Source organism: Pan paniscus, chromosome 8, assembly GCF_029289425.2.
Source record: "Pan paniscus chromosome 8, NHGRI_mPanPan1-v2.0_pri, whole genome shotgun sequence".
NCBI lineage: Eukaryota > Metazoa > Chordata > Mammalia > Primates > Hominidae > Pan > Pan paniscus.
The window spans coordinates 109,551,643-109,568,381 of record NC_073257.2 but is presented as its reverse complement, the minus strand read 5'-3'; the positions used below and the strand labels follow the sequence as shown (position 1 = coordinate 109,568,381).

The following is a 16,739-nucleotide window of genomic DNA, read 5'->3' as shown; positions in this document are numbered from 1 at the left end:
TGCGTCTATACCTTTGGTGGTAGCCCGATGCGGTTAAACCGCTGTCCAACTTTTGGCACTTTCTCTAGCGCAAGCCGCTTGCCCCTGGACTTCACTCGGTCAATGGCACTATAGTTGAAGGTCTCACTGGCCAGGTATACTACCTACAGTGAAAGAGAAGAGATACTAAGGTTAGAGTCAAGTTTAAGGAACCAGAAGACTATGGCAGAGAATAAATAGCTTGATGTTCACAAATCCTATTCCTCTTCCAGGGCACAGAAAGAATACATTTCTCAGCCTTCCCAGCAACTAGGAGAGGGAAGATAACTAGTTTGGGCCAATGAAATAATGACAAAATTATGTATGTACAACACTTCCACTGCTGGCAACTAAAATCTCCAACAATCCTTAATTCACATTCTCCAGTCTGTGCAGCTAGGAAAGAAGGGCTGGGAAATAGCAGAGCCACACCATGGAAGAACCTTGGATACCTTGTAACTACATGAGTGATGTGGTATCTAGGAGAGCTGCCTATCTGGCATGAGTCTGAGATGTAATCAAGAAATACACTCCTGGCCAGGCATGGTGGCTCACGCCTGTAAACCCAGCACTCTGAGAGGCCGAGGTGGGCAGATCACTTGAGGTCAGGAGTTCGAGACCAGCCTGGCCAACATGGTTAAACCCCGTCTCTACTAAAAATACAAAAATTAGCCAAGCATGGTGGTGCACGTCTGTAATCCTAGATACTTCGGAGGCTGAGGTGGGAGGATGGCTTGAACCTTGGAGGCAGAGGTTGCAGTGAGCCAAGATCGCACCACTGCACATTCTATCCTGGGTGACAGAGGGAGACTCTGTCCCAAAAAAAATATGAAAAAAAAGAAATACAATCCAATTGTATTAAACCACTTAGATTTAAGGGTTGTTACAGCAGCTAGTATGAAGTACAAGGATTAACACTGTCATCGACTGGGTTAGATTAGGCCAAATGCCCATCTTCTTTCCAGAGACAAACAAGTTGCAATTTACTCTGTACCCCTTCATTTCCTTTTGAAAAAAAAATTTTTTTTTTTTTTTTTTTGAGACAGAGTCTCACTCTGTTGCCCAGGCTGGAGTGCAGTGGCGCAGTCTCAGCTCACTGCAACCTCCAAGTCCCGCATTCAAGCAATTCTCATGCCTCAGCCTCCCAAGTAGCTGGGATTACAGGTGTGTGCCACCACTCCTGGCTAATTTTTGTATTTTTAGTAGAGAGAGGGTTTCACCATGTTGGCCAGGCTGGTCTTGAACTCCTGACCTCAGGTGATCCTCCTACCTCAGCCTCCCAAAGTGCTGGGATTACAGGCATGAGCCACTGTGCCCGGGCCCTTTTGAATTTTTTTACTTTGTGAAATTATTCGTATTCAAAACACAAACATTAAAATTGGTTTTCATTTTAATTAACTGCTATTTTTATGTATAGGCTATACACTGTAATCCTGGCTGCCTCTGAGGAAGGAAACTGAATGGCCAGGAGATAGGGGTAGCAGGGAGTCTGAATTACTTTTCTCTGTTTACCCTATGTGCCTTCTGATTTTTGTACTAGATGCATGCATTACTTATTCTAAAAAAAATTTTTATGAGCCATCAATATTATACTTGATTTAAGTCAAATTGCAGTGACGTAATTGTAATCCACATATGCATCTATTGTCACACTTATCACATTGTCTTGTAATTATCCATTTGTATATCTAACTCCTCCTTTAAAATGAATGAGATTTGAGGAAGCGGAGAACATCTTATTTATATTAGCATCCACAGCACCTAACACAGTAGCCGGCATATGCTCATTAAATATTTATTAAGTGAATGAAGAATGAGTTACAAGCTTCTTTCAGAGACAGCAACAAGTGAGTTTTAGCATATAAATACCTAAAATCAAACTTATAAGAAAGGTATTTTCCTAAGCCTTGTAAAATTTATTACAAATAACTATTTTTTTCCCATGAACCTGAGAGGCAAAATAACTGCCTCTCATCTATCGCTCCATGCTACCATCTAGTATTAATAGACTACCTAAAATGGATGTGCATGGTACTGTAGTAGGCACTCCCTGCCTTACAAATCAGAAAACTCAGGCATAGGAATGAAGGAAAAAGAGCTTTCCTAAGGCTACCTTGCCAGTGTCCACAGTGAAACTCCTGGCTCTCTCAAGCCATAAATCCCCTTTTGCCCCCATCATATTTATTTTCTATCATTCTTCCTAATAAACCACTTTTTCCCCATGACTAATGAAACTATCATAACCTGAAACCTCATAGGAGCAGAGAGCAGAGACAGCCAGTGAGTGAGAATTAGAGCCTTACCATTTGAAGTTCCAATGCAATGTGAACCTTGTTTCTATAATGACAGATGCTCTGATCAACTGGATAGAGTCCTGTCACAAGAGTTGGGGAGACAGGGAGAGGAGTCCTCTTACTATTCTCCAGCAGCTATATGTTAAGCTTCCAAAGTTCTGTCTCATCTCAGTCTAATGGAAGACAAGTATTTTTTTTTTTTTGAGACGGAGTCTCGCTCTGTTGCCCAGGATAGAGTGTGGTGGCACAATCTCAGCTCACTGCAACCTCTGCCTTCCAGGTTCAAGCGATTCTCCTGCCTCAGCCTCCCAAGTAGCTGGGATTACAGGCACGCACCACCATGCTCAGCTAAGTTCTGTATTTTTAGTAGAGACAGGGTTTCACCATGTTGGCCAGGCCGGTCTCGAACTCCTGACCTGAGGTGATCCACCCACTTAGGCCTCCCAAAATGCTGGGATTACAGGCGTGAGCCAATGAGCCCAGCCAAGACAAGTATTTTTGTTGTTGCTGACTTTCTGACGCAAAAGATCCTCAGGCCTCGTGAAGGTTCTCTAACAGGGAAAGAGGAAGACCAAAGATAGGGACGAAAGGGATTGTGGGGGTGACACTAACGATTAGAATAGCTGGTAAAAATATCACAGGCTAACATATGGAGGGTTTACGTTGTGCCTGGCACTCACTCAGCTATGTGCTTCATATAGGCTGTCTTGTGTAATATTGATGGCCACTCTAGAAAGTAGGAACTATTTATATCCCTATTTTTACAGTAAGGAAACTGAGCCTAGGGAGGTTACATGACTTGCCCAAGTGTTACACAAATCAAAAACTGCAGAGCAAGAATTCAAACTCAAGTCCTCTGATTCTTGGGCACACACTCCAGAAGCACCAACAGAGCAGGCAGGCATAGAGCCAGACACGGTCTGCTATTTGCCTAGTAAAGGAAGAAAACTACAGAGTGATAAGCAAGGAGAATGTAAAAGTTTCTAGAGTCTAAGAGGAGCCTAGTAGAAGCATTTCAGGTTAGGAGACTTAAGAACATTAATTATCATACAAGATGTTCAAAGCATGCTGTAAAACTATCTGCACAGAGAGGGAAAAGTAAGGCATAAAGAGAAGGAATGAGCTGTACAAAGCCAGGCAGTGAATTAGATGTGAAATGGGAACTAGAAGCCTGGTCAAACATTTTCTCGCTAGACCTGAAGTTGGGAGAACTTTGGTATTGTTTCTCATGATTTCATATTCATTTACTGACTCAGCTGGTACTTCATGAATGCTTACTATAAATATAGTATTTTGCTAGGTGCTGAGAATGAGAGAGGAAATCTTGAGAAGTGGTCTCTGACTTCTATAACTTACAAACTAGTTGGCTAATTGTTTGGAGTTTAGTAGCAAAGGAGCAGACATGGTTAAATATCCACAATAGTCACATTTTCCACTCAAACGGAAGGGAAGTTTCTACTGCTGATCAATCTCTTTGCTCATAGAATCTGCTATCTAAACCTGAGAAGACATCTTTAAGGCTGGGTGTGGTGACTCACACTTGTAATCCCAGCACTTTGGGAGGCCAAGGCAGGAGGATAGCTTGAGCCCAGGAGTTCAAGACCAGCCTGGGCAAAACAGGGAGACCTTGTCTCTACAAAAAATTAAAAAAAAAAAAATTAGCCAGGCATGGTGGCACATGCCCGTAGTCCCAACCTGAGAGGCTGAGGTGGGAGGACTGCTTGAGCCTGGGAGGTCAAGGCTGCAGTGAGTTGTGATCGTGCCACTGCACCCCAGCCTGGGCAACAGAGCAAGACCCTGTCTCTAAAAATAAGAAAGAAAAGAAAACTTTAAGCAGAGGGATTTTAATCTAGAGACATGCTCCCTGGGGTGTCAACAGATAGACTGCAACGTTTATGAACCATTGCCCTAAAATTATACACAAAACAATAATTGCAAATATATGTACTTTTTCTGGAAAGGGGGTCTATAGGTTTCATCAGATTCTCAAAGAGTTATTTACTAAATAACTAAATAAATTTAGTTTTAGTTATTTACTAAATAACTAAATAAACTAGCATAAACTAGTTAAGACTAAGCACGGAGCCAGGATTGTTTAGATGACTTAGCAGCCTCAGGGCATCAGATGAGAGTTCCACCTAAGTTGTTACTAAACCCCAGGTAGCCACGTACTCAGTGAATGATGTGTCCGGACATGTTCATATGCTGACCAGTAGATTCCTTCCCCTCATAACCTTTGGTGAGTTTCATGGAATACCTTGTAGTGCAGGGGTTCTTAGCCTGGTGTCAGTAAACTCCCTCAAATTGTATGCAATCAATTCTGTATTCAAGCATATTGGTGGGGGTGGGGGTTGGGGGAGACCTCAGCTATGTCTATAACACATACAAGATGTGTATGAATCCATTCTGAGTGTGAGTCTGCCTAGATCTGGCACCCCTATTTTGATGTGTTCAGACAAGTCCCAAAATTCCACAGCATAAAGATAAGTTAGAAATATTCCATGTCAGTTCCCTATAGGGTTCAGGCCAGACCATTGTTCTAACCCTCAGCCTGTCCTAAAGTCTTCCTTGTCAGACCCTGCAGAAGTGCTTAGCTGTCATCAGCCAGTCCTAGACTGTATCGAAATGCTGGGATGGCTCAGAAGTCTGAGAGTAAGCCACAAAGTCACTAGGTTTCTAACTAGCTTGGGGTTAGCTGGGATTCAAAGACCAAGGGAGCCATAAACATGCAGTAGAAGTTTGTGAATTTCCTAAAATTGTATGCAAAAATTGTGTGTGTATCCTTCAAAAGATAGCCTTCATCAGGTGATCAAATCATAAGCCTAATCCTGCCATCCTCCCGAAAAAAGATCGAGAACCCAGACTTAGGGTATAAATGACCCCACTGGACCCAAGGTCCCACTAACATGTAGCAGGGCTTAGGCCCCAGGAAAACTGTGGCCAGGCAGTAAGGCTTCCTGGAGATGGGTCACTGACCTTTGTACGGGGAACAATGTTGAGTTCCAGTTTTTGGTCCACCAGGCTGGCCCCTGCTTCTGAGAGATAGCCCTGGTTAAGGACAAGGCAGTCACGGCCAAAGCAGCAGGGACAGCACAGCTTCTGCAGCCACTTGGTCCACTTAGGATTAAGATGCCCATAGGGCTCTTCATTCTTGGGTTTGAAGACAGCAATGATCCTCTACAGAGACAAAAGAAAAAGAGGATGTTAAATCCGAGTTGACCAAAATAGCCCACAGACCAAGTCAGCAGGAATCTGGAAAGAAATGACAGGGCATAGGCAGACAATTCCTACTTACAGTTGGACTCAGGTTTCTCCCAGTTGGTAAGGGGAAGACACCAGCTCGTGTGTGCAGCTAAGAGACCCACTGCTAGAAAGGGTTGTGGCCAAAGAACATCTTAAGTCCTCTCTTTCTTCCTTGCTCCTTTATCCCTCTTCTCCATCTCTTTTCCCTCATATAAGTACCTACCTCTAACTTTGTGCTTCAAACAAACAAGGTAAATGGATTGCTACATTTCTAGGAGCAAGACACAGAAGCAGGCCAGGTACAAGGGCTCATGCCTGTAATCCCAGCACTTTGGGAGGCCAAGGCGGGTGGATCATTTGAGGCCAGGAGTTTGAGACCAGCCTGGCCAACATGGCAAAACCCTGTCTCTACTAAAAATACAAAAAGCAGCTGGGCGCAGTGGTGCACGCCTGTAATTCCAGTTACTTCAGAGGCTGAGGCATGAGAATCACTTGAACCCATGGGGCGGAGGTTGCAGTGAGCCTAGATTGCCCACACTGCATTCCTCACCCTGGGCGACCAAACGAGACCCTGTCTCACACACACACACAAAAAAAAGGTACAGAAGCCAATTCAGTGGTAGATCTTGAGTCACTGGCAGCATCTAATGCCAATATGATACTGCTTCCTGCCCTCCAGAAAGATACAATATCCTAATGCACATATCGAGGGCTCTAAAGTAATCTTTCCCCCCAAAAAATGAGGAATTAACTTATCACAGGTTATATGTTCTCTTTTTTTGCATGCACCCCTGCCCTATTTATCCTACGGGATCTTTCTGTATGTGGTATGCCAGAAATTTAACATCATAAACTCTAATTTCCGAAGTTACATTATGCACACTGCTGTTCTGCACCAATTACAGAAAGACTAAAAACTTTACCAACTGGAAGGAAGTAAAGAAGGTATTATGGGCCGGGCATGGTGGCTCACGCTTGTAATCCCAGCACTTTGGGAGGCCAAGGTGGGCAGATAACCTGAGGTCAAGAGTTCAAGACCAGCCTGGCCAACATGGTGAAACCCTGTCTCTACTAAAAATACAAAAATTAGCTGGGCATGGTGGCATGCACCTGTAATCCCAGCTACCCGGGAGGCTGAGGCAGGAGAATCACTTGAACTCAGGAGGCGGAGGTTGCAGTGAGCTGAGATCACGCCACTGCACTCCAGCCTGGGTGACAAGACCAAGCCTCTGTCTCAAAAAAAAAAACAAAAAAAAAAAAAACAAAAAAAAACTATTATGGAATGAGGTTAAGGAAATTCCTTCATCAATGATGAAGAGATTTCCTCTCGCAGCCTTATTATCCAAAGAGAAAAATCACAGCAGGAAAAAGACTCTGCTACTTGGTTAGAATGAAGCTCTCTTAAGTAATTCTGATAGGCAAGAAACCAGGACATGAGATGCCACACAGATTAAATCCATCTTCTATAGCAGACAGTAACTTAATCTTCTAAGGTCTTTGGAAATATGGGATGCCTAGAAACTATGGCCCTCCCTCCTGAGTGTTTTCTTCAACAGGCCAGTCAGCCCTCTGAGGTTGTTTTACATTCATCTAATTCCCTCCAGTCCCCAAACTGGTAATTCAAAGGAAAAAAGCAAATATGCTATCCAAGTGACTCATCCTCATATCATATGACTCTCCTTGTCCCCTCACCCCACAGCCTACTCAAGCTAGTCTGGGTCATAAGATATTTTCCTGTGGGTGTCACTTCCTGAATGGCAGGTCACAGCAGACAACATACACCCATCTGCTTTTACCAACTCAGTACTCATATTAGGAACTGGCTAGGTCCATGTCGCTAACAATAACTGGTCGATCTTGAAGCCAGCTCCTTTAAAAATGCCTTCCAAGGATTTGAGAGGACAAGAAAAATACAGAACTCCTCCTTCTCCCTCCAAAAAGAATCAATTTGTTCTTAAAGACAAACTAACTTATTTACTGGCAAATGCAAAATGCATATATTCACATCATAAGTCTTCAGAATTACTTTCTTATGCAAAGCAGCTAGCTAGAGGCCTCAGCAGTCTTCTCTGTCTCTGCTCCCCTGGAACCCCAGCCTCTGAATAACAAAGCAGCAGTAGCAACAGGCTCACAACTCAGAGAATGACTGATGAGTCCACTGTAACCCTCCGGACCCTGGACAGGGAAACCAAAAGGCAACTTGAAGCACGTCCCAGAACGCAACAGTCAGTTTAACTGAGGCACATTATGGAGTTCAGTAAGCTGGTCCTCAATGAAAGGGAGGCCAAGACACTCCTACTACTACTGGGGGCTGAAAAATACCAGGGCTGAGGTCAACTGGTAAATACTTCTACTTAAAGACAGAAAAAGTTGGGCATGGTGGCTCATGCCTATAAGCCCAGCACTTTCAGAGGATGAGGCAGGATTGCCTGAGGCCTGGAGTTTGAGACCAGTTTAGGCAATACCACAAGACTCTGTCACTAATTTTTAAAAATTAGCCGGGAATCATGCCTGTAATCCCAGCACTTTGGGAGGCCAAGGAGGGCAGATCACCTGAGGTCAGGAGTTCGAGACCAGCCTGACCAACATGGAGAAACCCCATCTCTACTAAAAATACAAAATTAGCCAGGCATGGTGGCACATGCCTGTAGTCCCAGCTACTCGGGAGGCGAGGCAGGAGAATCGCTTGAACCTGGGAGGTGGAGGTCGCAGTGAGCCGAGATCATGCCATTGCACTCCAGCCTGGGCAATGAGCGAAATACCATCTCAAAAAAAAAAAAAAAAATTAGCTAAGTGTGGTGGTATGCACCTGTAGTCCCAGCTACTCGGCGGGGAGAATCCCTTGTGCCTAGGAGATCAAGGCTGCAGTGAGCTAGGAGCATGCCACTGCACTGTAGCCTGGGTGACAGAGCAAGACCCCATCTCTAAAAAAGAAAAATTAAACAACAACAACAAAAAAAGCAAGCAGAACTTGAAGGCCAAGATTGCAGTCAAGTGTCATTTAAAGACTGACCTCTCAAACATCTTGATTTCCTTCTACCATAAGGAGAATAAGAAGCATTTCAATGACTCCAAAAGCATGAGTAATTATGGTTATGCAATAGTACAGGGGTTTCATTAAAGAGTACTGCCTGGACTAGATCAATGAGGGAATGTTAGAGTATGAAGAATGGAGGAACAAAAGGGCATTCAGACAGAAGGGGAGACAAGTGCCTTTCAGGACTAAGTGTAGGCCTCAGTTCAATTCAATTATGTTAGCATTTGCTCAGGACCTAGCCTGTGGAGAACGATGTGCAAGCATTCTGCAGGCATTTGGTGGCTTTCCTAGACAGAGAGGTAAAATACCCTCTGGCCTAATTTCCAATGTTCACTTCATAAAATCAGCTATGCTACTGAATAATCAAGAATACTCTTCTCATTCATGGAGAACAAACTCTAAAACCACTCAAATTGGAAAGACACCCACCAGTATTTAGCTGGAAAAGAAAATGACTACTGCCTAATTTTTCCTCACCATCCACTCTCTTCTTCAATATTTTGTGGTTTTTTTTCTCTTAATAGATTTTCAATTCCTTTATTATATCTAGGAGAGAGCTTCAGTTTGATGCCAATATTATAAAAACAACTTTTCTTAACACCCATTTACTAATCTCACCTTTTAACAAAGGAGGGGTGAGGTACAGATAGCTTAAGCAGTAGCAGTCCATGAAGTTGGGAATAAAAACCAAATCACACAAGAAAGCAAGAGGCCATGCACCAGCTGGTGTCAGAACCCACAACCAATTACTGGAACCTGAGCCCAGCGCAGTGGCTCACACTTATAATCCCAGCACTTGGGAGGCCAAGGCAGGTGGATCATTTGAGGTCAGGAGTTCAAGACCAGCCTGGCCAACATGGTGAAACCCCATCTCCACAAAAAAAAAAAAAAAAATAGAAAAAATTAGCCGGGCATGGTGGCATGCACCTGTAGTACCAGCTACTCAGGAGGCTGAGGCGGGAGAATCGCTTGAACCCAGGAGGTGGAAGTTGCAGTGAGCCAAGATCACACCACTGCACTCCAGCCTGGGCAACAGAGCTAGACCCCCCTCTCAAAACAAACAACAACAAAAAATTACTGGAACCTGGAACCCAGCGGGGTTCCTGTATCTAATCAGCAATGACAAGGAGGAGGGTGTCATGCTATGCTAAAAGAGGTCCTTTCTCCAAGAACCTAAAATGTCAGACAGTTCAAGCATATCATTCACATCACACAGTGAAATATACAGAAATTACCTTTTATAAAAGTCTTCTTTTAAAGTTTCATAAACATTAAGTGGATAGTTCTCAAACATTTTGGTCTCAAAAAGTTTAAACTCTTAAAAATTAGGCTGGGTGTGGTGGCTCATGCCTGTAATCCCAGTACTTTGGGAGGCCAAATCGGGTGGATCACCTGAGATCAGGAGTTTGAGATCAGCCTGGCCAACATGGTGAAATCCTGTCTCTACTAAAAATACGAAAATTAGCCGGGCATGGTGGTGGGCGCACCTGTAATCCCAGCTACTTGGGAGGCTGAAGCAGGAGAATTGCTTGAACCCAGGAGGCAGAGGTTGCAGTGAGTTGAGATCATGCCTGATCTAGCCTGAGCGACAGAGTGAGGCTCCATCTCAAAAAAAAAAAAAAAAAAATTATTAAGGACTCCAAAAAGCATTTGTTAATGTGGGTAAAGGCTATATCTCATATCTTAGTATTCAATCTGTTTCAATATCACACATCATGTAGTCTCTGGAAATCTCCACTCTCCACTCCTAAGTAAATGAGAATGAAAAAGGCAAATAAAGTCTTAGAATTATGATGAAAATAATTTTGACCTGTGGACCCCAAAAAGGAACTCCCAGAGGTCAAGATCCCTGGGCCACACTCTAAGAACTGCTGTATTCTATGGTATAGGTTGGAGGAAAATAGTAGTCCTTGATTTAGCTATTTAGGTAGAGAAGCCTTATTTACAAGTTCATTCTTACAAAAGGAAGGGAAGGGCTTGTTGAAATATATAAAACCATCCAGGCACGGTGGCTCATACCTGTAATCCCAACACTGGGAGGCCAAGGCTGCAATGAGCCAAGGTTGTGCCACTGCACTCCAGCCTGGGCGACAGGGTGAGAAACTGTCTCAAAAATATATATATAATAAAATATAATAAAATTATTTTACTAAAAAGTTAAGAGGCAGTCAAGTTTGTCATACATGTAGGTCTCGAGATTTTAAGCATCATCTACCAACCTTTTTTTTTTTTTTTTTTTTTTTTGAGATGGAGTCTTGCTGTCTCGCCCAGGCTGGAGAGCAGTGGCACGATCTTGGCTCACTGCAAGCTCCGCCTCCCGGGTTCACACCATTCTCCTACCTCAGCCTCCCGAGTAGCTGGGACTACAGGTGCCCGCCACCATGCCCGGCTAATTTTTTGTATTTCTAGTAGAGACGGGGTTTCACCATGTTAACCAGGATGGTCTCGATCTCCTGACCTTGTGATCCGCCTGCTTCAGCCTCCCAAAGTGCTGGGATTACAGGCGTGAACCACTGCGCCCCATCTACCAACTCTTATAGCCTTATTCGATGCCATGTACCCCAAGAACCCTAATTCAGCAGTTAGTAGGAATGTTTTTAAAAATCTGATTGAGCTGCCCCAACTAAGTGCCAGGAACTACGTCAGGGCTTTCATGTGTGATATGTCATTTAATCCTCTTAACCTAGTGAGTCACATGCTGTCCTATGATTCTTGGCAATGTGAAAATCTAGTATTACTCCACGCAAAAGAGAAAAAGCTCAAAAAATCCTTTTGCAGTTGAGTGAGCATGAGACCTGAAGCACAAGGAGGTAAGTGAGGGGGGTAATGTGTATACTCTCCCCATGACTTCTAGCATTTTCCATCTGTTCTTGGACCCCACTGAGACAGAAACCATCCAAAATTGAGAAATGGGACCAGGGCTGTTATCTTCAAGAATCTTTCAGACTGTCTAAGATCCAAAAGTGGCTGTCGCAGAAAGTGCTGGTTCTCCCAATCTCTGTTCCCCCTTGTTCCCTAGACACAAGACCCATGATTTTTACCTGGGCGAAAAAAGAAAAAAGACTATAGTTCCCAGCCACTACTACAGCTAAGTTTTAGACAATGGGATGTAAGTAGAAGAGTCTCCTACAACTTCTACGAAGTGCCTTAAAGGATAGGGGCATATTCACCCTCTCCCTTTCCTTCTTCCAAATGGCTGAAAAGCAGACAAGATGTTTGCAGCTTGAGTGGCCATCTTGGACCATGGAGTAGAAGCCATATCCTAAAGATGGCTGATCAGCTGGCAGGAAGAACCCTATGTCTCCAATAAAGTGAAATGTCATGCCAGCCCTGAGCATGCCTGAGCAGCTAGCCTACAGACTTCTTTTACATGAGGTGTAAATGAACCTTTTTTCAAGTCATCATTATTTTAAAATATCTGTCACATATAGTCAAATTCAATACTAACCAATATAGTAGCTGAGAAGAGAATTTAGAAATTCTTTTCTTTTGTTTTGTTTTTGAGACAGAGTCTCACTCTGTCACCCAGGCTGGAGTGCAGTGGTACGATCTCGGCAGATCTCGGCTCACTGCAACCTCCACCTCTCAGGCTCAAGCAATTCTCCTGCTTCAGCCTCCTGAGTAGCTGGGATTACAAGTGCCTGCCACAGTGCTCGGCTAATTTTTGTATTTTTAGTAGAGATGGGGTTTCACCATGTTGACCAGGCTGGTCTCGAACTCCTGACCTCCAGTGATGCGCCTGCCTCGGCCTCCCAAAGTGCTGGGAGTACAGGCGTGAGCCACCGCACCTGGCCAGAATATGGAAATTCTGATGACTGACTCTGAGGGAGCAAAGGATAGCGGTGAGAACATGAACTCCACAGCCAACCCGCCTTGGCCCAATCCTGCCTCTACCACTTACTAGGTGTGAGACCTTGGAAAAATTTGTTATACCATGGGCTTGTGTTGTCACCTGCGGGGATAATAACAGTACCTACCTCCAAGGGTGGTTATAAAGATTAAGTGAGTTATTATTTGTAAAGCACTTAAAGGAATATAGTAAATGCTATGTAAGTATTTGTTTAATAAAGTAAATACATTTGGAGGAGAGCCAAAGATGACAATTCCAACTACAGTAAGTCTGTGGGCCAGTCTAACCCACCGCAAGCATTTAGAAAGTGCCCTTTGTTCTAAATCACATTTTCTTCACTGGAAGCAGTATGAGTACATCAAAAAGTTTTGTCAGGGCATCTGTGTTTGGACTTCCCCTATGAGAAAGGACAGTGGCCGGGAAATTTTAGAGACTGGAATCCCTAAATCACCAAGTAACATACCTATGGTCTGTCCTTCTCTGTGGCCTATGTACTGAGATGGTAGTACTTTACCTGCCAGGTAGAATTAAGAGATCGTATTACTTCCATCTGTCAAAGCACCAGCTCACTTCTCAGCTGACCTAACCCACTTCCAATGCAGCTCTAACAGTGTCATGAAAGAAAAACAAAAATATTCCTCCTTCTCCTGTACCTATCAAAGATAATCTTAGCCCCTTCTTACATTTGCCAACAAACTAAAAATACCCTCTGCCCACAAAAAAAGGACAGGCATGGTGGGTCACACCTGTAATCCAGCACTTTGGGAGGCTGAGGCAAGAGGATGATTGCTTGAAGCCAGGAGTCTGAGACCAACCAGGGCAACATGGCGAGACTCTTGTCTCTACGAAAAATAATTTTTAGCCGGGTGTGGTGGTGCGTGCCTGTAGTCCCAGCTACTCGGAAGCTGAGTGGGAGGACCTTGAGCCCGGGATGTCAAGGCTGCAGTGAGCAGTGAGATTGCACCACCGCACTCCAGCCTGGGTGTCAGAGTGAGAACTTCTCTGAAAGAAAGACAGACGAGAAAGACGAGAAAGAGAGAATGAATGAAAGAAAGAAAGAAAAAGAAAGAAAGAAAGAAAGAAAGAAAGAGAAAGAAAGAAAGGAAAGAAAGAAAGAAAGAGAAAGCAAGCAAGCAAGCCTCTGGCTGACATTTAAACCTCAGGGCACTCACATTTCTTTGCTTCTAGAAATGATGGTTCCCACTTGAGCTTGCAAGCTCTTTTATTTAAGAAACTTGGAGGCCGGGCGCGGTGGCACGCCTGTAATCCCAGCGCTTTGGGAGGCCGAGGTGGGCAGATCACAAGGTCAAGAGATCGAGACCATCCTGGCCAACATGGTGAAACCTCGTCTCTACTAAAAATACAAAAATTAGCTGGGTGTGGTGGTGCACGCCTGTAGTCCCAGCCACTCAGGAGGCTGAGGCAGGAGAATTGCTTGAACCTGGGAGGCGGAGGCTGCAGTGAGCTGAGATCGCGCCACTGCACTCCAGCCCGGCGACAGAGCAAGACTCTGTCTCAAAAAAAAAGAAAAAGAAAAAGAAACTTCGAAAGACTTATTACTCGCAAAGCTTTCCCCAACTCAGTTTATGTAAACTGAGAAACTGAGTTCATGGCAGAATTGTTCTCTAATTCTTGATTAATTCAGGGACAACTCAAACTCTGAGTGAATAACTAGATAATTCAATGAGCCGAACCAAGAGCTACAAGTAACAGCCCGTCCTGGCCACTCAGGACTCCTATTAAAACAGCACCCTGGCCATCTAAAGAGTTCACACAGGAGAGATGTCAGGGAAAATCTGAGGAAACTTTGACACCCATAATTTAAATAACAATACATCTTTCCAATGACCCATTGCAGCACACCTGAAAATTTCCCTGAAACTTCCCTGAAAACAGGGAAGACTTGGTATTTCTTAAATTCTGCAGTTCTCAAAAGGATAAAGGTCACTTCTCAGATACCCTGGTCACTCCATGCCCCATCCTATAACCATCCCCCTTTATATACAGGCAGGGGACAAAATAAAGGTCGGCAAACGCTCTGCCTTAGTTGAAAAGCAGGCTGTTGATAGCCCTGGGAGAGAAATGAAAGAAAAAGTAGCTGATGGCCCCATGTTTCTAAAACTCCAAGTTCTATCTAAACTTTGGAGCCGTCAAAAAGTATTTGAACCCTTTCCCAGAAGTGAGCAATACCCAGGGCAGATGAAACTGGTGAGTCCGCCCATTCTTTCTTCAACGTCTGTTAATAAGAGCTGGGACGGTGGCAGGGGACATCCCCCACAACATAGAAGGCTGGAACTGAATTCTCAGATCCCCTGATAGGTCACCCATCCTCCTCCGTGAACAGCGACACACTGGTTCGGTCGGTCCAAAAAGAGAGAACAGGCCTAAAGCCCCAAATCTGCAAGTCGGCGGCCGAATAGCTGTCCCAGTAGTGTGAAGCTAAGTACCCTACTAGAAAGCAGTCTCTGTCCAGCGGCGGATTGCCCCACCACACCGCTGAGCCCCCGGCCCGTATCTGGTCAATTTCCTCTTTTCATTTTCCGCTCACTCCTCCCCCACCAAGTAGGTTCTGATTTATTTCTCCATTCCGCAGAGCGTCCCCAGCTCCAGTCCTCAGTGGCATCCCTAAATCCTGCCAGGGGCTGGTACTGTGAAGTTTCTCCCTTCTCCCTCTGGCTGTGCGAAGCCCCCAACTCCCCAGGAGCGCCGCCGGCCCTCAGCCCGCGGCAGCGGTCCCCACCCCCGCACTCACCCCCTGAGGGTCCTTGACGAAGTAGCTTCCGCTGGAGCCCTGGTAGATGCGCTCGGGAAAGATGCAGCGCTCGATGGCCAGCTCGGCCTGCCGCACCACCGCCTCGAACTCGGGATCCTCCGGGAACTCGTTCCGCTCGCGGTGGGCCTGAGCGGCGTGGGCTGCCGCTGCGGCCTGAGCGGCCAGAGCCTGGGCCTGCGCCGCCACGGTTTGGGTCTGGCCCTGGGCCGCCGCGCCCCGGGCCCGATCCAGCAGTGGCTGCCGCTCGCGGTCGTGGCCCGGCGAGCCCGGCGGAGAGGGGCCCGAGCCGGCCGCCGCCGCCACTCGGACCGCGCCCCCGGGCACCTGCGGAAAGTGAGCGCCCGAGCCCGACGGGAAGGTGTAGTCCGGGGGTTGGGCCCGCTCGGGGGACACTAGTGGGCTCGTCTCGTCCATCCCTCAGACAGCCGGCTCCGGGACCCGGCGCGCTCCACACCACTGCGCTCGCGGCCGCGACCAATCCGTGACATCCCCCAGGCCCCGGCCGGCCAACCAGGTCGCGACGCCTCCTTGGCCCCGCCTCTAACCTGCCCTGTTTACTTGGCTACGAATAGGCACGGCCCCTCGCGCGCGAACAGTAGCCAATCAGAACCTGCTCCTACGCAATCGCTGCCTCCGCATTTTTCTCCCCGTCACCTTCTGTGAAGACTGCGCATGCTCCAGGACCCAACCTTGGGTCAGACACGCCCCCTGCCCCTACTATACCAGCGCCACGCTTAGCTTCCAATTGGCTTACTGGACTTGGGCGCTTTCAAAACAGCAACTATCCTGTCAGTCACTCATTGAGTGCCTACTCTGAACCGGCTGTGAGATTGGAGGAATCTCATCTATGTATCCTCATTCATTCAGTCAGGCACTCATTCATTAATTGAGCACGTACTATGTTCTAAGTGCTAGGGAGACAGCAGTGAAGCAAAGAAACAAAGCTGCTGCTCTACCTCGATGAAACGTTTTTTTTGGGGCGGGGGGTTTGTTTTTTGGGTTTTTTTTTTTTTTGAGACAGAGTGATCAGTCTCCAAAAAAAAAAACGACAGAGGTCAGGTGATCTGCCCACCTCGACCTCCCAAAGTGCTGGGATTACAGGTGTGAGCCACTGCGCTTGGCCTGCAAGTAGGTTTTTAAAGGAAAAGAGGCAGTTCCTAACTTGTTTACCAAGAATTTACATTAAAATAACAAGTTACAGATTGGCTATACATTGTACTTTGTATCCCAAATTCGTATCTCAGTTGACCTAACATACTTCCAATGTAGATGTAACAATGTCATGTTACACTTCAAGTTCGCAGGAACTTGAAGGTAATGGGTGAAGTAGCCAGTCAGGATAAAATGTCTTAACAATTGCCTCCAGGTTTTCCTAGGAAGCCCTGAAGATTTCTTTTTAAAATATTATTATTATTTTTTTAGAGTTAGGTTATCTCTATGTTGCCTGGGCTGGTCTTGAACTCCTGGCCTCAGGCGATCCTCCTGCCTCAGTCTCCCAGAGTGCTGGGGGATTACAGGTGTGAA

At 45.6% G+C, this 16,739-nt stretch overlaps 1 protein-coding gene across 1 annotated transcript in view; it reads right to left on the bottom strand.

Moving 5' to 3' along the window:
- Window positions 1-15,751, bottom strand: part of PI4K2A (phosphatidylinositol 4-kinase type 2 alpha) — a 31,895-nt gene extending 16,144 nt beyond the window's left edge. The window contains exons 1-3 of the mRNA XM_034931247.3: window positions 15,195-15,751; window positions 5,289-5,489; window positions 12-143 (exon numbers count right to left, since the gene is read on the bottom strand). Of these exons, the coding sequence (XP_034787138.1) occupies window positions 12-143; window positions 5,289-5,489; window positions 15,195-15,629 (768 nt within the window). The 5' untranslated portion in view covers window positions 15,630-15,751. The remainder of the gene's footprint in view (window positions 1-11; window positions 144-5,288; window positions 5,490-15,194) is intronic.
- Window positions 15,752-16,739: the final 988 nt, after the last annotated feature.